General features: G+C 34.3%; 1 protein-coding gene across 1 annotated transcript in view; it reads left to right on the top strand.

Annotated features, from left to right (window-relative positions):
- The window catches only part of LRP1B (LDL receptor related protein 1B), a 1,532,882-nt gene that overhangs the window by 1,413,294 nt on the left and 97,588 nt on the right, over nt 1-22,000 (top strand). Inside the window, exons 77-80 of the mRNA XM_059927092.1 lie at nt 4,902-5,125; nt 6,172-6,278; nt 19,382-19,498; nt 21,214-21,387. Of these exons, the coding sequence (XP_059783075.1) occupies nt 4,902-5,125; nt 6,172-6,278; nt 19,382-19,498; nt 21,214-21,387 (622 nt within the window). The remainder of the gene's footprint in view (nt 1-4,901; nt 5,126-6,171; nt 6,279-19,381; nt 19,499-21,213; nt 21,388-22,000) is intronic.

Raw genomic sequence — 22,000 nt, 5'->3', positions numbered from 1 at the left:
TGAACTATAATGGCCCAATTTATGTGTACATATTCATATATATATACATACACATTTACATATCTGCTACATAAGTATTCCAGTTTATCTACAAGATGCTTACCTAATGACTCTGGAGACACACTCTCAACATTTGCTTCTCTGACTCTTCTTTTTCCATGTGTTTATTGCTGTTTTAACCCCCTTTCTTATAGATACATGATTTATTCATTAAAGTCGAAATCTTTGGTCTCTTTAAGGCATGGGTTGCAAACCAGCTATATAGGTAAGATAAATGAGTGAAACAGGTTGGACAGAACATTAGGGATCCAGGTGAGAGAGGCAAACTGAAGATGTATCTCATTAAAACAGAAGCAGCTGATTGACTCTGCTACTCTGGAATGTTAGCCCGCTTTTGATATACTATCTTATTTATCCTTAATTTTTAAGAAAAAAAAAGTTTAATTTGTTAAAGTGATATCTTCTTAATTTTAAAGTTAGAATCTACTTAAAAGGTTTTTTTTTTTAAACTTTAACTTAAATTTAGTCCTCAATGTATCATTTTGCAATCTCTACTTTCAGATAGTTCTGCCTTACATCTCAGCTGTTGTGCTTGTTTAAACTGTAAATATCAGAAGGCACCTTGCTTTCTTAATTCCAGGTCTTTCACATAGGGAGATGATGTCAAAACTGACCCCATAAGTATCAACAAATTTTTCACTTACTGACTAATGCATGAAAATTCATATTTAGCATTAGATGCATCCTTAAGATTTGTAAAGAATGGATAATGTTTTAAACTGTTATATAATTTCGTGTTTAGAAGCTAAAGACTTTAACAGATCATCTAATCCAAATCCTTTATTTTTATGTGCCACATAATTTATAGAGAAACTAGGACTGGCTCTTAAACCAAGTTTCTGATTTCAAATGTTGTGTGCTTTCTAGTCTTCCATGATATCTTTTGTTTAGCTGGTAGTGTGAATGAAGGTTTTGAGAGTGGGTTTTGCTTTTTATGGAGGGCGGGTGGTAAATCATAACAAATAAGTTTAAAGAACACTGAGCATGTTAAAAAACGATAAAATCACATACAATATTGACCCTGTAACCCAAAGACAAATCTGGGTCTTTTCAGGATGTTGTCTATTGAATGTGGACTCCCCCCACCACACAAGCACAAGTTCTTTACAGTGTCTTCACATCTTTGTTTTACTAGCATTGCAACAGGAGATAATTAACTTTAGCAAAATGAACTGAATTTTCTTTTCTTAGATATATACAAAGGTGAAAAATCATGAACAAATGAAATATGTGACCACTTCAATCTATCCTTGTGTTAACTATATTTTCTTAAATTATATTGCTGACTATAGGAATTTTGTTTTACAAAAGGTAGCATTTCCATGGCTTGAATGTTTGCATTCTCCTTTCATAGATTTTCCTCTTTCCTTGATTTAAAGCAAATGCCTTCAGTGACGTATCTTTAGTTTACTGAAGCTGGAATTGTGCCAGATACATTACAATCCACAGCTGTAAAGGACTGGTAGTTTAAAGCAGTAACCTCTGATTTTGTTACAATCAAGCTGCCATTTTTTTCTGTAAGATTTTAAGCATTTCATTCATTCGACTAATATATCTCTATGAAGAAGAATGCCTCAGGACTCAAAACTTTGGCTGTGTATTTAGAGAGCTTATTAGGAAAGAAATCATCTGTCTGGAGAAAGCAGTCAAAATGTGTCTTCTGCTTTGTGCAAAAATATGAGCAATGCCTTTTGTTGTCTGGGTAACCACACGCCTCTGCAGTCTCTTAAACATGACATATCTCATTAGTGTCTCTAGTTCATTGGCCTGTCTGTCTAGAGTGCTAGCCAAAGGTGCAAATGAGAGTTTCATGTTTTCTTCATATTTCCAATCTAATGTGTTTGGTTGTTTTGTTTTCAGTCTCTTTAGAGACAAATGGCTTAACTATCTGTTTCTGTTTTTCATGTCAGTCTCCATTCCATGCCAAGAACCTCAGTTTACTTTTTCTGTGTTTTCCCACTTTTTGTATGTACCTGATTGATTTTGAACTTCTCCATAAGACCCAACAGGAATTTGCCTGCCACTCTCCAACCAACATTCATTCAATATGAGAATCCCTTTTAGATGGCTAATGCTATTCACAATCCTGGTCAAGTAGTGAGCAATAGAAAGGGATTATTTATTTCCTATAGAACTCACTGTAGAGGTGATTTCCTAATTTCACCATAGTTTCCTTAATAATAAGACCATCCTATTGCTGTCTCTTGTTGTTGTTCTTCTTCTTCTGTTCAATTCTTCTCTTTTCAGTGTTGAGAATAATTGAGCATTCAGTATGTTGTGAGTCACTGAGGATAAGCACCTAGTAACATCTTCACCCTGCTGCCATTATTCTCTGAGAATCATCTTGTCACTGATGATTCATGACTTTAGGTTGAATTTATTGGGGACGACCATTCTTATCCCATATTCTAACTACTTTAGTTGATACCAGAATGACATTAGGGATTCCTTGATCAAGGAACCAGAGAATAACTGTATAGATTTAAATGACTCTATAACTCTTCAGCATCTCTTATGCTCAGCATTGAAAAGTAACATTTTTCCCTTTCCTTAAGCCATATTCTTCACTCTAGTAATGTGACCTAAGTTTGATATATCCTTCTGGAATTCACCATTAATAGAATTTTCACCAGCCAGCTTACCTGAAAAAGTATCACAAAATCAAACTTCTGAATGTTCTGTGATCATTAGGAATCTGAGGTTTTAATTGTCAGCAGTCCAGGTGTAGAAATATAGAATAGAAAGATAATCAGCCCTGTTTTGAGCATGAGCAAAATAAAATAAAAGTCTTAAATTCAAAAAAGTGAAGCTTTGCATAAAACATGTCCTATTTTAGCAAGGATACCGTTAGGATAGAAAATTATGTATGTATATTAACATCTGATAAAGCCAAAATAGGTATTTTTCTATGTTCGTGCTAGACAACTGATATCATATTTCTGCATGCTAAAAGATTGCTCTAGTGGTGTTAAAAAATGATAATATGCTCCAGCAGGCTTTACACAGTTTATAATGGTTATTTTTTCCCATTGTCTCTCATGTGTATAAATTTATGACTTACACTGACAAGCCCATACCACTTGATATATTTACTTTTAACTGCTGCCAAATCAGAAAAAAAAAAAGAATTACAGTTAATTTACATAATATTGGAACACTTGAAAATGATTTTGTGTTTTGGCTAGGACAAATCTTTATAGTCTACCCATTTATGAATATTATTTATATGGCATGTTTAGACCATGTTATATTGTAGAGTGCTTTTCATTTAACTTCCAGTTAGCTATGAGATATCACTGGGTAGATGGAGAGTATTTATTATTAGAGTTGAGAAGTAGATTACTGTAAAATTTCATAATTTTAGTTTTTAAGCCAATAAGTGAAAAGATTGATAATAAAGGTCATTGGAAATTTCTGTGAGTTCTGTGTTTAGTTCAAGCCATATTTTCCTTCTTTGAGATCTCAGTAATCACACGGCAGACAGTGACTTGTAATTCCTGTTTCTTGGCATCTCACGTTCTTTTTGAGAAGTTCGATTTGTTTTCTTTTAATCCAAGCCCACTCTTTAATAAAATGTGTTCACTAGTAAATCACAGAACAGTCATGTGTTAAAAACCCATATTTCCACTGGTTACCAGGTCCTAACAATGCTCTTACACATTGACTACATGTCTACTTATAATGACCTTCAAATAATTGTTTCTATTCTTGATATAATACCCCTGAGAATTTCTTCTCACTTTTGTTTATGCACAATAAACCTGACCACGTCAAATTAATTACTACACTAGTTCCTGCTCAAAGTGATCAAGTTAACTGAAGGGCACAGCATACATTATTTTCCTTGCTGTCTATTCCCAATGAACCCTCTTACCTTTGTCTCACAATAATTCAGTAACATACTATTGCACAGAAAATCCATGCTAGCAGATTTAATATAAATGACAGAGATTGTAACTTTCCTCAAAAGACATTTAAATATAGTATCTCTCTAAATGTGTCTATTTGTATTAACTTTCTTTTTCAATTTTAAATCAAATTATATATGGTAAGGATGTAGAGCAACTGGAACTTTCTTAAATTCCTGAAGAGAGTGAATATTGATACAGACTCTTTGAAAAAAAAAATTCTAGCCCTATCTATTTAAACAATCATAAGTATATCAAGACTCAACCGTTCTATTTCTTATTAAATACTCAACAGAAATGAGAGTTTGTGTCCACCAAAAGACACGTAAAGGAATATTCATAATTTTATTTGTAATGGCCTAAAATTGTAAACAAGCAAAATATATATTACCAGTAAAATGGTAAACAAATTGATTTATATTCATGAATAATAATATTTCATATTCTGAAATATTATCCAGAAATAAAAAACAATTAATAACTGACATGCACACCAATATGGGTATATTTCACAAACATGATGTTGAGTCAAAGAAGTCAGGAATAGAAGAGTATGATTCTGTTTATGTGGATTTGTTTAAACTAATCTATGATTTAGATGTTAGGATTATGCTTATTCTAAGAGAAATACTAACTGGGAGAGGTCACAAGTGAACCTTCTACAATTCTGGAAGTATTCTAGTAGGGTGGTGGTTAAACAGGGGCAGTGATAGGTAAAACTCCAGTGAGTTGTATACTTAGGATTTGTGAAATTATACATCTATAAAAACTAAGAATAAAATAAAGTATGTTGGGGATTTTAAAAAGTCTATGTAACAATTAACACCTGACCATGTTAATAAGATTCCCAAACAATCTCAATGTATAGATATAGAAAACCTCTGCCAATTTGCTTTTGAAAATACTGTGGTTTGTTGTTTTGTTTTCTTCTAGTGTCCTGAATTTAAAAGGCCCAGGGACGTTGCAGTTGACTGGGTTGCCGGGAATATTTATTGGACTGACCATTCTAGAATGCACTGGTTCAGTTACTACACTACTCACTGGACCAGTCTGAGGTACTCTATCAACGTAGGACAGCTGAATGGCCCCAACTGCACCAGACTCTTAACAAATATGGCTGGAGAACCCTATGCTATTGCTGTAAATCCTAAAAGAGGGTAGGTTAACGACCTGGTTATTTATATTTCTTGATATGAGTACCCATTTTTACAGATTGCCCCACCCATGCTCTGTAGTGTTGCTTCTGGAAGAGTGTTCAACATATAATAGATTCACAAGACTTCTGAAAATCCCTCTACTCCTTCTGTACAAGAACATGTCCCTTTCACACCAAATGGTGGTGCAAAATATATTCTTCTTCCTGAACAGTTGCTACTTTATACATTTAGTGTATGTGTATATGTTATGTGTGCATTCAGATTAATGAAACTGATGTGAAAAACATAACCACTGTAGTTAATCTAAAATCGAATTTTTGAGACATTAAAAATAATATTAAACATGTTAAGTGTAGAATATTAGTGATTTGGGCTATTTCTGGTAATAAAAAATGGAGGCATATGTATAAACAAACTTAAACAATTTAACACAAATATTCCCTTTACTCAGCTTGATTTTTTCCTTTTTTATTCTCTTATTTTTTATTTATAAGCAATGACCAAAAAGGAAATAGGGAAATGTTAAATAAAACTCCTAATCACCCATAAAGTAGATCATTAGATCCTGAGTAAAAAGAGGCAACGGCTGTTTACTTACTAGAATTATGTTGTGTGGTGTCTTCTAAGGGAGAAAATTATTTATGTCTGAGAAAATAGTTACTATATCAAAAACAAAAGCATATTGATGCATCATCTATAGTAAAATGAATATTCTGTCACGACAAGAAGATAGTTTCAAGTGTTAGAAATATTTTTCTTCTAAAATTTTAAGGAAATTTTCAAAATTGAACTTTGCCTATCAAGTGAGCCTATTAAACAGTGGCTCTCAAATTTTAGGGAATAGGTACGACTTTTAAATTGTTGACTCCTGGGGCCCCCTCTTGGAGGTACTCACTCTGTAGGTTTAGAGTTGGGTCCAGAAATCTGCTTTTTCAGGCAATTTTCAGGGACTCTAAGGTGATTCTGATGCACAGGGTCTGAAGAGACCCTGTTTTGGGTTGTAACAGCACATTCACCAGGCTAACAAACTTGACCTATCTCTTCAGGATGATGTACTGGACCATTGTTGGGGACCACTCCCACATAGAAGAAGCGGCCATGGATGGTACTCTGAGAAGAATTTTAGTACAAAAGAATTTACAGAGACCCACAGGTATGATATGTGTCCCACACAGTCTAAAATGTGAAGTAGTGTGCTAAGTATAATAGTATTGCCATTCTTTCTAGTTTTGTTGGCAATATAATCATTTTTACAAGCAGATAAAATAATTTACAGTATGACTTTATAAAAGTCATTAACATTTCATGTTGTACTTTCCCAACTTGAAAGTCAGGTTCTTACCATACTGCTGGTGATATTATGGGGATGTTATTTGACAGTTACCTAAGTTATAAGGTTATTAGTAGGATTTCACCTGCATGACATTCTGACAGTTTATAGCATTGTGTTAGGGTGTTTTTACAGCTATGTGTTAATGATATTGGGATAGATGGTAATATTCCTAGAGGATGAGAGACTAAATGGATAGGCAGGTGGGAACATATAAACAATTTTTGTGAAAGACACTCACAGCTCTTTTCAATCTGGCTTTAATCTCCCTTCCAGCCATGTCATCTAAACTACCAGTCTATACTCTCTGTACTTCCAGGACTGTTCAGGAGCTCAGGTCTTTTTTCTGCATTCCTGTTCTTTCTCCTATGCCATTTTCCTTCCAGATCCCTCATCTAGAATGCCCTTCCAACTTTTGTGTACCTAGAGGAATCTTACCAGTCTTGTAAGGTCTAAGTTTAGTACTTCCTCAATAAAACATTTTCATACTGCAGAAGCCTCAGAGATTTATGTGCCATCCCCCACCCCCTCCCACTACATTCCCATCAAAAAGGACACAATACGTTTTCTATAGCATATGTTATTTAACAATTAGGCTTTGCAGTCTCTTTCATAGTTGAAACTTTATATTTGGTACTTATATTTTTATTACTTTTAATGTGCCTTATGCCCTTTCGTCCAAGTAGATTGTTTTTACTCTTATAGGAAGGAGCAATCATTGGGATTTAATTTATTTATGTAGGTGTGTCTCAATTCAGTGATTTAACAAATACTAATTGAACACTCACCTGGTGACAGAAATTGTTCCAGATGCTGAAGAAATAAGTTCCTGCCCTTGTGAAGAGAGTTCCAATTCTCATGAAACTTACCTTCCTGTATAGGATAGAATATGTAGGATACATCATGTCAGATAATTATAAAAGCTATGTAGAAAACAAAATATAAGAGATGGGCAGTTATGGGAAGGTACTATTTTAGTTACGATTATCAAAGTAGTCATCTCTAGAAAGGTGATATTTGAGAAGATGACTGAATAAAGAGAGATAGCAAACTATGTGATTATGTGAGGAAAGAGCTTTCCAAGTAGACAGAATGGCAAGTTATGAGTTAGGAATGAACTTAGCATGTGTAAGAAACAGCAATAATGTTAGGACAGTTGGCGCTCCGTATCCATGGTAGGTTGAATTTACTGAACCCACAGATACTGAGGGCTGAGTATAACATGCCATTTTATATAAAGGACTTGAGCGTTCGCAGGTTTTGATATTCATGGGGGATCCTATAACCAATCCCCTGCGGACACCAAGGGATGGCTGTATGCCTAGAAGCATATGATCAACTCGGGAGAATAGTAGATGTGAGAGTGACAAGGTGACCAGAGTCAGATCCTCCAGGACCTGGAACACACTGATAAGGACTGGATTCTATTCTAGCTTTAAGGGAAGCAAGCCACTGGGGATTTTGAGGAAAGTGGCATGATCTGCTCAAACACTATTTTATTTTTTAAAGAACTTTGTATTTCTTTTTCTTAACTTCTTTATTTTTAACTAATTTTAGACTTCTAGTAGAAAAGTTGGACAATTGATTTTAAAAAAGCTTCTCTGATGTTAACATCTTACATAGTCATAGTATACATAACATTATTTTCATTTTAAAAAATGACTCAGGAAGCAATGTATAGAATTGCCTGTCTGAGGGTTCTTATGAGGGAATCTGAGACAGGCATTCTTGGGAAATTTATTTATGAAGGGGGTGTTATTTCCTTGCTATCATGTGTTGTAGTTGTGGACATGACCAACCTAAGTCAATCAGATGGAGATATCTCACAGAAAATTGGAGATTTTAGTTCTGGAGCTCAAAGCAGAACTAGAAACTTAGTTCGGAGAACTGGCAATAGAAAACTGATGATTTAAAGTTGCTGGAGTTAAGATAGACAAGGGAGGAGAAAACAGAGAGGCTTCTTAGGGTAGAAATGTGTGAGATGCTTATATTCAGAAGAGTCAAGATCAAAAATAAAGACTACAGAGGTGTTTGAGCAATAGGAGCAAAGCAACAGAATTCAGTGCCATAATAGCTGACAGAAAAGTTTCAAAAGGAAGATGGTATACCCTACAGGGCATAGCATAGTGTATTAGACAGAAGAAATATGGAGTCGTAGAAAGAGTATAAGCCTTCCATTTATATAGGCTTGAGTTAAAATTGAGCAACCTGCATAAACTTTTCAGCACCAATGTTCTTATTTATAAAATACATATGATAATATTTACCTTACCTAGAATTTATAACAATTCATTTATATCAGAAGTTAAAGCCAATGTAATTGATTGGTATAATTTCTTGAATACCTAAGAGGCTAAGAATAATTATAGAAATAATATGCCACGTACTAGAGCCTTGCACTTGTACCTTGTCCACCATAACTCCATAACATGAATTTTTTTTTTTTGATGGCATCTGGCCCGTGAAGGTATTCCTTTTTTTTTTTTATTTTTATTTTATTTTTATACAGCAGGTTCTTATTAGTTATCTATTTTATACATATTAGTGTATATATGTCAAACCCAATCTCCCAATTCATCCCACCCATACCACCACCCCCCCCTACTTTCCCCCCTTGGTGTCCATACATTTGTTCTCTACCTCTGTGTCTCTATTTCTGCCTACAAACTGGTTCATCTGTATCATTATTCTAGATTCCACATATATACGTTAATATATGATCTTTGTTTTTCTCTTTCTGACTTACTTCACTCTGTATGACAGTCTCTAGGTCCATCTGCGTCTCTACAAATGACCCAATTTTGTTCCTTTTTATGGCTGAGTAATATTCCATTGTATATATGTACCACACCTTCTTTATCCATTCATCTGTCAGTGGGCATTTAGCTTGCTTCCATGACCTGGCTATTGTAAATAGTGCTGCAATGAACATTGGGGTTCATGTGTCTTTTTGAATTATGGTTTTCTCTGGGTATATGCCCAGAAGTGGGATTGCTGGGTCATATGGTAATTCTACTTTTAGTTTTTTAAGGAACCTCCATATTGTTCTCCATAGTGGCTGTATCAATTTACATTCCCACCAACAGTGCAAGAGGGTTCCCTTTATCTCCACACCCTCTCCAGCATTTGTTGTTTGTAGATTTTCTGATGATGCCCATTCTAACCAGTGTGAGGTGATTGTAGTTTTGATTTACATTTCTCTAATAATTAGTGATGTTGAGCAGTTTTTCATGTGCCTCTTGGCCATCTGTATGTCTTCTTTGGAGAAATGTCTGTTTAGGTCTTCTGCCCATTTATTGATTGGGTTGTTTGTTTTTTTAATATTGAGCTGCATGAGTTGTTTATATATTTTGGCGATTCATCCTTTGTCCATTGATTCGTTTGCAAATATCTTCTCCCATTCTAAGGGTTGTCTTTTCGTCTTGTTTATAGTTTCCTTTGCTGTGCAAAGACTTTTAAGTTTCATTAGGTCCCATTTGTTTATTTTTGTTTTTATTTCCATTTCTCTAGGAGGTGGGTCAAAAAAGATCTTGCTGTGATTTATGTCAGAGAGTGTTCTTCCTATGTTTTCCTCTAAGAGTTTTATACTGTCCAGTCTTACATTTAGGTATTGAATCCATTTTGAGTTTATTTTTGTGTATGGTGTTAGGGAGTGTTCTACTTTCATTCTTTTACATGTAGCTGTCCAGTTTTCCCAGCACCACTTATTGAAGACACTGTCTTCTCTCCATTGTATATCCTTGCCTCCTTTGCCATAGATTAGTTGTGCATTTATAAGTGCGTGAGTTTATCTCTGGGCTTTCTACCCTGTTCCATTGATCTATATTTCTATTTTTGTGCCAGTACCATACTGTCTTGATTACTGTAGCTTTGTAGTATAGTCTGAAGTCAGGGAGCCTGATTCCTCCAACTCCGTTTTTTCCCCTCAAGATTGCTTTGGCTATTCGGGTTCTTTTGTGTCTCCATACAAATTGTGAAATATTTTGTTCTAGTTCTGTAAAAAATTCGATTGGTAATTTGATAGGGATTGCATTAAATCTGTAGATTGCTTTGGGTAGTAGAGTCATTTTCACAACATTGGTTCTTCCAATCCAAGAGCATGGTATGTCTCTCCATCTGTTTGTGTCACCTTTGATTTCTTTCATCAAGGTCATAGTTTTCTGAGTACAGGTCTTTTATCTCCTTAGGTAGGTTTATTCCTAGGTATTTTATTCTTTTTGTTGCAATGGTGAATGGGATTGTTTCCTTAATTTCTCTTGCTGATCTTTCGTTGTTAGTGTATAGGAATGCAAGAGATTTCTGTGCATTAATTTTATATCCTGCAACTTTACCAAATTCATTGATTAGCTCTAGTAATTTTCTGCTGGCATCTTTAGGATTCTCTACATATAATATCGTGTCATCTGCAAACAGTGACAGTTTTACTTCTTCTTTTCCAATTTGTATTCTTCTATTTCTTTTTCTTCTCTGATTGCCGTGGCTAGGACTTCCAAAACTATGTTGAATAATAGTGGTGAGACTGGACATCCTTGTCTTGTTCCTGATCTTAGAAGAAATGCTTTCAGTTTTTCACCATTGAGAATGATGTTTGCTGTGGGTTTGTTGTATATGGCCTTTATTATGTTGAAGTAGGTTCCCTCTATGCCCACTTTCTGGAGAGTTTTTATCATAAATGGGTGTTGAATTTGGTCAAAAGCTTTTTTTGCATCCATTGAGATGATCATATGGTTTTTATTCTTCCCTTTGTTAATATGGTGTATCACATTGATTGATTTGCATATATTGAAGAATCCCTGCATTCCTGGGATAAATCCCACTTGATGAAGATGTATGACCCTTTTAATGTGTTTTTGGATTCTTTTTACTAGTATTTTGTTGATTTTTGCATCTATATTCATTATTCTATATTAGTCTGTAATTTTCTTTTTTTGTAGTATCTTTGATTTTGGTATCAGGGTGATGGTGGCTTCGTAGAATGAGTTTGGGAGTGTTCCTTCCTCTGCAATTTTTTTGCAAGAGTTTGAGAGGATGGGTGTTAGCTCTTCTCTAAATGTTTGATAGACTTCACCTGTGAGGCCATCTGGTCCTGGACTTTTGTTTGCTGGAAGATTTTTAATCACAGTTTCAATTTCACTACTTGTGATTTGTCTGTCCACATTTTTTATTTCTTCCTGTTTCAGTCTTGGAAGGTTATACCTTTCTAAGAATTTGTCCATTTCTCCAGGTTGTCCATTTTATTGGCGTAGAGTTGCTTGTAGTAGTCTCTTAGGATGCTTTGTATTTCTGCAGTGTCCGTTGTAACTTCTCCTTTTTCATTTCTAATTTTATTGATTTGAATCCTCTCTGTCTTTTTCTTGATGAGTCTGGCTAATGGTTTATCAATTTTGTTTATCTTCTCAAAGAACCAGCTTTTATTTTTATTGATCTTTGCTATTGTTTTCTTTGTTTCTATTTCATTTATTTCTGCTCTGATCTTTATGATTTCTTTCCTTCTACTAACTTTGAGTTTTGCTTGCTCTTCTTTCTCTAGTTCCTTTAGATGTAAGGTTAGATTGTTTATTTGATTTTTCTTGTTTCTTGAGGTAGGATTTCATTGCTATAAACTTCCCTCTTAAAACTGCTTTTGCTGCATCACATAGGTTTTGGATTGTCATGTTTTCATTGTCATTTGTCTCTATGTATTTTTTGATTTCCTCTTTGATTTTTTCAGTAATCTCTTGGTAATTTAGTAACGTATGGTTTAGCCTCCATGTGTTTGTTTTTTACATTTTTTTCCCTGCAATTGATTTCTAATCTCATAGCATTGTGGTCAGAAAAGATGCTTGCTATGATTTCAATTTTCTTAAATTTACTGAGGCTTGATTTGTGAGCCACGATGTGATCTATCCTGGAGAATGTTCTCTGTGCACTTGAGAAGAAAGTGTAATCTGCTGGTTTTGGAAGGAATGTCCTATAAATTCAGTTAAATCTATCTGGTCTATTGTGTCATTTAAAGGTTGTGTTTCCGTATTAATGTTCTGTCTGGATGATCTGTCCCTTGGTGTAAGTGAGGTGTTCCCCACTATTATTGTGTTACTGTTGATTTCCTCTTTTATAGCTTGTTAGCATTTACCTTATGTATTGAGGTGCTTCTATGTTGGGTACAGATATATTTATAATTGTTATATCTTCTTCTTGGATTGATCCCTTGATCATTATGTAGTGCCCTTCCTTGTCTCTTGTAAAATTCTTTATTTTAAAGTCTATTTTATCTGCTATGAGTATTGCTACTCCAGCTCTCTTTTGATTTCCATTTGTATGGGATATCTTTTTCCTTTCCCTCATTTTCAGTCTTTATGTGTCACTAGGTCTGAAGTGGGTCTCTTGTGGACAGCATATATATGGCTCGTTTTTGTATCCATTCAGCGAGCCTGTGTCTTTTGGTTGGAGCATTTAATCCATTCACATTTAAGGTGATTATCGATATGTATGTTCCTATGACCATTTTCTTAAGTGCTGTGTGTTTGTTTTGTAGGTCCTTTTCTTCTCTTGTGTTTCGAACTTGGAGAAGTTCTTTTAGCATTTGTTGTAGAGCTGGTTTGGTGGTGCTGAATTCTCTTAGCTTTTGCTTGTCTGTAAAGCTTTTGATTTCTTCGCCAAATCTGAATGAGATCCTTGCCAGGTAGAGTAATCTTGGTTGTAGGTTTTTCCCTTTCATCACTTTAAATATATCATGCCACTCCCTTCTGGCTTGTAGAGTATCTGCTGAGAAATTAGCTGTTAACCTATGGGAGTTCCCTTGTATGTTATTTGTCGTTTTTCCCTTGTTGCTTTTAATAATTTTTCTTTGTCTTTAATTTTTGTCAATTTGATTACTGTGTGTCTCGGGATGTTCCTCCTTGGGTTTATCCTGCCTGGGACTCTGTGCACTTCCTGTACTTGGGTGGCTATTTCCTTTCCCATATTAGGGAAGTTTTCGACTATGATCTCTTCAAATATTTTCTTGGGTCCTTTCTCTCTCTCTTCTCCTGGGATTTCTATAATGCGAATGTTGGTGTGTTTAATATTGTCCCAAAGGTCTCTTAGTCTGTCTTCATTTCTTTTCATTCTCTTTTCTTTATTCTGTTCTGCAGCAGTGAATTCCACCATTCTGTCATACAGGTCACTTATCCGTTCTTCTGCCTCAGTTATTCTGCTATTGATTCCTTCTAGTGGATTTTTCATTTCAGTTACTGTATTGTTCATCTGTTTGTTTGGTCTTTAATTCTTCTAGGTCTTTGTTAAACATTTCTTGCATCTTCTGATCTTTGCCTCCATTCTTTTTCCAAGGTCTTGGATCATCTTCACTCTCATTATTCTGAATTCTTTTTCTGGAAGGCTGCCTATCTCCACTTCATTTAGTTGTTTTTCTGGGGTTTTATCTTGTTCCTTCATCTGGTACATAGTCTTCTGCCTTTTCGTTTTGTCTATCTTTCTGTGAATGTGGTTTTCGTTCCACAGGCTTCAGGATTGTAGTTCTTCTTGCTTCTGCTGTCTGCCCTCTGGTGGATGAGGCTATCTAAGAGGCTTGTGCAAGCTTCCTGATGGGAGGGACTGGTGGTGGGTAGAGCTGGGTATTGATCTGGTGGGCAGATCTCAGTAAAACTTTAATCTGCTTGTCTGCTGATGGGTGGGGCTGAGTCCCCTCCCTGTTTCTTTTTGGCCTGAGGCGACCCAGCACTGGAGCCTACAGGCTCTTTGGTGGGGCTAATGGCGGACTCCGGGAGGGCTCACACCAAGGAGTATTTCCCAGAACTTCTGCTGCCAGTGTCCTTGTTCCCACGGTGAGCCACAGCCGCCCCCCGCCTCTGCAGGAGACCCTCCAACACTAGCAGGTAGGTCTGGTTCAGTCTCCTTTTGGTTCACTACTCCTTCCCGCTGGGTCCTGATGCTCACGTTACTTTGTGTGTTCCCTCCAAGAATGGAGTCTCTGTTTTCCCCCAGTCCTGTCGAAGTCCTGTAATCAAATCCTGCTAGCCCTCAAAGTCTGATTCTCTGGGAATTCCTCCTCCCATTGCCGGACCCCCAGGTTGGGAAGACTGATGTGGGGCTCAGGACCTTCACTCAGTGGGTGGACTTATGTGGTATTATTGTTCTCCAGTTTGTAAGTCACCCACCCAGCAGTTATGGGATTTGATTTTATTGTGATTGCTCCCTACCTACCATTTCATTGCGGCTTCTCCTATGTCTTTGGATGTGGGGTATCTTTTTTGGTGAGTTCCAGTGTCTTCCTGTCAATGATTGTTCAGCAGTTAGTTGTCCCATGAATGTATTTCTACTGCCAGTCCTGTAGTGCTGAGTGGCTCACAGGTGCAATACTAGTTTTAAGGGGACCAATTATTATTTTTATCCACATTTAAAAATGTCATTTAGTATATTTTGTTAATTTGATTAATTTTCTTATTGTATATCAATTAGAATTCTGTAAGATTTTTAAAAATCCACACACCACATGTAAAAATTTATTGCTTTACTTCATGCCTACCTGCTTAATAAATGAATTTCTTAATATTGGAAATGCTAGTCTTGTATTATTAGGCAGGATTTTATTCCATCAAGCAGAAACATCTCTCAATGTTGTCTTTATCTTTAATAACCCTTAAGTATGGCATGCCAAATGTTATTGATATACAGATGAGTCAAAAACAAATCTCAGAAGATTTTTAGGAAATAATAGATAATTTAGATTTTATAAATAGCATATTACTAGAAAGTAACAATGAAAAGCTGGCAGTTAGTCATTCTGCATCTGTATGCATATATACATGTTATATGTGGGAGGACATGTACACTTATGCAAATATATTCTATAAGATATCCTTACATGGAAGTACATTCATTGCTTATGTCTTCCTAGAAACATCTTAGACTTATTCGTACCTATATTCTCTCTTTTATTGGTGGATGTTTATAAATATTTGACCTGATTCCGAAGTTATTATATGAAATCAGTAACTATAATAATGCCTCTGTTTCCCTCCATGTGTAATATCTTGTTCTTTACATTTGGGGTTTATAGGAAATTCTATCTTTCCTTGATGCATCCATGAATGACTGTGTGCACTAGGATGCAGTACATTTGGTTATACTCTGTACTTCAATAGAGTAAAGGTGATATCGGCATTATGAACAGCAATAGGAATAGATAGAAAATTGTCTCTGTCCCTTTATGTAACCTCTGTGCATTCTAGGGTTGGAATTGTACTGATCGGATAGTTAACCCACCACCCAGACAGCCCTATATTTGCTCACTACCAGCACTGCCATTGCCTCCTTTCCAAACTCATGAGAATACCTCAGTTCTCTGGGCTTTGAAAGCACTCGTTATCTCCATACTTGGTACTCCATAATCTACTGCTTTAATGAGACAGTAGATCATTGACTCCTTAATGTATAATCTACGTGCCCAGCAAGACCATAACAGGTTAAACCAAAACCATAATGGATATTCTTGTTATATCCCCTGTAGAATGTTATAGTGCCTGTAATTAGTATGTGCTTAAGACTAATTACATGTTGAATGAATGAAGAGATGAATGCCTGCAATTTTTAACACTCTAACCCATGGTATGGTATTAAGATCTCTTTTAATAAATGGCACACTTCGTTTTGTTAGGCCCTATATTAAATACAAGAAGCATAATCTATATTCTTATTCAGTCAATTGTGTGGTGGTTGAGTAGGACGCTCCATGAGAGCAGGAACATGATCTGTTTTATTCTTTGCTACATACTAGTACCTGGCAGTGTATGGTGCAAGAGAGTTGCCTTACAAATATGTATTGAGTTAATGAATTCTGTGTCAGATAAGGATACTTTCCAGTTTTCCCTGCAGTAGAAGGGCATGTAGAATTACATGAGTCTGATTTAAATACCATATTATTTGATATCCAGAAGCTTATTTATGTTACCTTTCCCTCTTCTCAAATCGTGGCAGTTTCTGAGAGAATAAACAAGTACACACTGGCCCTGGACCAGTCGTAATTATTTGATTCACTCAGTAAATTCTTTGTCATTGACCAACAAAAGATCTCTAATTAAATGAAATAGATAAAAACTTAAGGACTATTTTGCAATTCCTTGATACATTATTTTACTAACACTCATAAGTAGGTATGTGTGTGTACATGTATGGTGTATGTGTGTGTGTGTATATATATATATTACATATATATATACATATATGTATAAAAACAACTTTAATGTAGTTTGGAATCTAAGACCCTATGTAGGCAACCCATCTCAAAAAATACTTTTAACAATTTTTTAAAAATAAATTTGACATAATGGTAAGTATTTTTAGTTTTTTGGACCCCTCTTATACCTCTTAAATCAAGAATAGGGTAGTGCACACCTGTTGGGTATTACTACCTTACAAATCTTGACTTTCCTTTAACACAAAATGTATAAAATCTTTTTCTCTCTTTCTGAAAACATAGTGATTTTAATTTATTTCTCTCTCCAAGTTTTCTCTCTTAAATATCACATTGGTACTGTGGTAATTTCTCATAAGATTTTACCATTTTCTTTCTTCTTTTTAGATCATAGTGGAAATAGGGGAACTAGTGGGAGGATCTTGGAAAATTTCAGAGTTCAACAAAAGTTAGATTCAAAAATCTCTAAAATGTAACAGTAGTCTTGATATCATGGGAGATGTTAAGAAAATGAATACACGATTAGGGTCATTATCATGTGCTCCTAAAACTTATTGAGACTTTATCTTTCATAACACTTCCAAACTGTGATTCCATTATGCTTGATTAGAACAAGTATGACATTTCATTTTAAATCTTCTGTGCTTACACTGACTTGGTTCCAAATATTCACCATTCCCAGTTCAGATAAGAATAACTTTCCTGGGAATTGATTTTTTCCCCCATTTTATTATTGCTTCTTTATTAAAGACAAAAAATAGATGTGATTTTTTTAAAGATATAGAAATGAACTTGTTCTTTCATATAAACTTGACTCATCGCTATAACAAAAAAGTAAGTTGATTCCTTTTTTAACTTTTTAATTTAAAAGACTATCTGTTTTATTAAAGGGCTTAAGGAAAAATCAAAATCATTGATTTGTGGATGTGGGGGAATATAAATCCCACTCATCTAAAAGCTTTGTTATATAATTTTTATCTAGATGTAATTCCATCCAAAATAGTACGGTATGGGACTGGAGATGATAAAGATGTGTTTGTCTTAAGCCTAGACTAACAATGCAATGTATGACACGTTTGAGAAATTTTTACTGCTGCTGAATCTGAGGAAACAATATTGGTAATTAAATTAGATTACACACCCATTGTTTTCTTCTTTTCTATGATTAACAAATTTAATATTCAAATGTAGAGACCCATTATGTTGGGAACAGCTTTTTATAAAAAAGCTCCTCCCTTGCACCATACACTGCCAAGTACTAGTATGTAGTATTGTATTACACCGGTGGAAAAGAAAGAAAAGCGTTTTCAATCTTTCTGAGATAACCTTTTTGAAATAGAATGGTGGCAGCAGGAAGCTGGATCGTTTTATGGTTCATGTTACCCATAATTATACATGAAGAAACAAAAACCTAATTCCCAGCATAACTCCAAATAACAAATTAATCATTGAGCAGAAACTAGTAAAACATGAGCCACTTGTTTTAATTGTTAACTCATTTCTCAGAGGCTGATTGGGCATACAACATCTTTATATTCTACTTGAGGAGAAATATTTATATTTAGTTTGATTACATTTGGGATAGATCTACATACTGAACTGAAGAATTATTCCCAAATGACTTTCACCATGATATGCTTTCATTTTGATTGTTAATCTTGGCCCATCTACACAGGAATACAATTAGTGTAAACTCGAAAATACTTTTCATTCAGTTGCCTTGCCGTTGAGAGGTACCTCGGTTTTTTTCTTGAATGAGCTGATTCAGAAAGCTCTTTAGCATTCAGGTGCCAAAGGTATTTTGATTGCATTGTACTATCAAAGTATGTCATATCTAAAGACTAACTATGTCGTAAAAATTGAATATCTATAGCAGTGAGGATTTGTTATATAATTCATATGTCATAGATTTTACTCTTCTATACTGAATGAAGTTTACTTAAGGTATTATGTGTTGATATTTGTGCAAGAAGACACTGGCTAGACTCCAATCACACGAAATACAAAATAAAAACTTGAATAAATAGCAAAACATGATTTTTTACTACATATTATGTTAGTCCATTGGTATTCACTAACAGATACTGATGATATAAAGAAAGACAAACAGTCTCAGAGCAAATTAATGATTAGACTAGAAAAAGAGAGTGAAAAATTTAAGTATCAATACAACTAGAACCTTAATTAAGGAATTTACTATTCATTCTTCCCTACTATAAACATCAATCTTCAGTCAATTTATACTTCAGCCTGCACACAGGTGTTTCATAACACTATAGACTAACTCCAAATGGGTGAAAATATCTTATGATTAGGCCCATGAACCTTTTCTATTCTGAGAAATGCACCTTCATGAAAAGATTCAAAATATAACTAATTACACTGAATTATTTTAACTAATGGTTGGGTAAGTGATTTAAATGATGAAAGTATCATGGGAAATTCTTTTAGAAAATAACCATAATTAAGAAAGAAGTGTAGAAAGGAAAGATATTTAGGGTAGCTTTCCCTATGTGAAGTAAGATTTTTTTGCCACAGTTTATTAAATAAATTCTATGTAATCTATACACATGTATTTCAGATAGGGATTAAGCTATATCAGTTTTTCTGATTTTTGCACTACTGTGATATAGACTGGGTAATTTCTAAGATGTTTGAAGAAAAATGTCAATTAAGACATTAAAAGAGCAGAAACATAATTTTAAATAATCTCAAGTGTATTGCTGTTATTTGTCTGTGTGTATTGATTTTGCAGGTCTGGCCGTGGATCATTTCAGTGAACGGATATACTGGGCTGACCTTGAGCTCTCTGTTATTGGCAGCGTTCTATATGACGGCTCTGATTCAGTAATCTCTGTCAGCAGCAAACAAGGTTTGTGAAGTGCTCTTGTTTTTGCTTTTAATTATCACTGAAAGTATTAAATAATGATACATAAATATATGTATGAAAGCTTTACATTCTGTATTTCCTCAAATTCTTTCTCTTTTCAACTTACAGCTCTTACTATTCATTACAATTTTCATTCTTACTAGAATAACAAAGAGGCCAGGCCAGAAGAACTTCTTGACTCTAGAACAAACGTGGTTCATTGCTACACGGATTCAAAAACTATTCATTCTGTTTGTTGCTTCCGTGGATATTCTATTCTGAGCAGAACACTTCAAGTAGTCGATATTAGTGCCTGTGAATGCTAATTTTTATTTCAAATTGCAGTGATGAGTAGGAAATGAGTTATTGTATACAGTAAAACATCATAATAAAAATTATTATTTTAGGTAGTTGATAGTGATATTCTCATCCATGTGAAAAGCAATATGTAAAAATGACAACTTACCTCTCACACAAGTGACTGCAGAATCTACATGTGCTCTTCTTTTGTGGCACCCTTTTTGTATCTCCATCTCTGTGTCTACCTCCTATTTTTTACTCTCGTTTTTGACTCCTTTCTGTGCCTCACACTTTTTTTGCCTGGCAGTCTCAGTTCTTTCTGATGAAACTAATTGATTTCCCTTCTGTGCTTCTTTCCCTTTCCTACCAAAACCGCTTACCTATTTAACACCAATTGTTCACAATATATACTTGAGGTTTTTATATTTACATACTTTATTTACTGAATATTGCTTTGCTTCCTTTTTTTTTTTTTTAAAACAAAAGCAGAGAAGTTTCAAGAAAAATAATTGCATTGAACTTTCACTGTCTCTTTACTGGAAGTGTGTGTTTTTTGTATGATAACCCTAGATGGAAGAAAATTCTGTATTCATGTAATTGATTGCAAAAATTTACCTGTTTTAGCTTAAGTGTACATTTTACTATTTCAAGGAACATTGAAGGAAAATATATGTTAAAAGGCATTTTATGTTTTACAACCTTTAGATAATAAGTGAAATATAAATGTTGTTATTTTACTTGTTTAAATTTCAGTACCAAAAGTTATATTTTTATAAATTCTCTCAAATAATAGCCATTTTGTAAAATATGAAAAATTGTTATTATTATTATTATTACTATTCTTATCAGCCATACTAGTCATATGTATGATTACCATTTGCCAGTTTGTTTTCTTAACCCCATTTCTAAAACAGATAATAGTAATGCCAAATTTTGGAGGAGGATTTTACTGTTTAAAATCAGTTCATGATTGATTGATAAAATTGTCATTCAGGTAGTCTAATTTGACCACTAATTTTATACAGAACACAAAATGATAATTTTGTAAATTCCTGGTTTTGAGCAATGGATAACATTGGCCTGTAGGCTTTTTGTTGTTGTTGTTTGCAAATTGTACAGCAGAAAATATTACTGTGTATAATAAGTCCCCTAGCCAATGCTTTGTGATGGTGATGATGATTAAAGTGATGATGGAAGTGTTTTTTATGTTCTGAGTGACAAGTTTAATATCTCACATATTTCTACTGCTAATAAATTAATCCTAACAACATTACAGCTAATATTAAAAACATTCTAATTCTGAAAGGTTTTTTATGAACAGGAATGCGATTTTCTATATGATCTTGGATAAACTTAGTTTTCTTAAGTCTGAGTATTTATATTGCAACCCTTACAGCTCCATTTTTTAAAAATTCTAGGCTTGTTACATCCACACAGGATTGATGTCTTTGAAGATTATATATATGGAGCAGGACCTAAAAATGGTGTATTTCGAGTACAAAAATTTGGCCATGGTTCAGTAGAGTACCTAGCTTTAGATGTTGATAAAACAAAAGGTGTTTTGATTTCTCATCGCTATAAACAACTAGACTGTAAGTATAATATTTTACACTATTGTCTATATTGGCAAAGTTTCTTTCTTATGACTCTCAAAATAAAGTATTTTTAAATTCTTAACTCTATTCATGGCTTAACCCCAATAAGTTAAGTCACTTTAATTTTGATATCACCAGACTTTTCAAATTACCAAAGACAAGAAATAAATAATGCAATAGTTGCTATTTTTGCTAAAACAGGTATGAAAATTTCAGGATTTGTTTGTATTTTCTTGGAATTAGAATTAACTTTGTTATAAAAATTTGTCTCTTATTTTGTTTTTTCTAAATTCTTAATAAAACCTTGTGGGTCTATAGATAAACCACGCAAGTAAGGAAATTTGTCATTAGTCTTTTTCACTCACTGATAACCAAGTAAAAATCATAGCTTTAACATTTCATCTTTAAAGGTATCTGAGGAGAACTGTTCCCAAGGGTTGTATTTTCTCTCATGGTTTATGATTTTTATTGTTACTTTCTCTCCTAGAAAAAAACAGATAAATAATTGACATAGTTATTTTGAAAGATCTGTTTCAAACACAGCCATAAAAAATATCGAAGAACAAAGGAATAAAATGTGGCTGAAATTCTAATGATCTGTGTTTATGTA

This window comes from Balaenoptera ricei, chromosome 7, assembly GCF_028023285.1.
Source record: "Balaenoptera ricei isolate mBalRic1 chromosome 7, mBalRic1.hap2, whole genome shotgun sequence".
Lineage (NCBI taxonomy): Eukaryota > Metazoa > Chordata > Mammalia > Artiodactyla > Balaenopteridae > Balaenoptera > Balaenoptera ricei.
The sequence above is the reverse complement of the archived record's forward strand: the minus strand, read 5'-3'. Positions and strand labels throughout refer to the sequence as shown.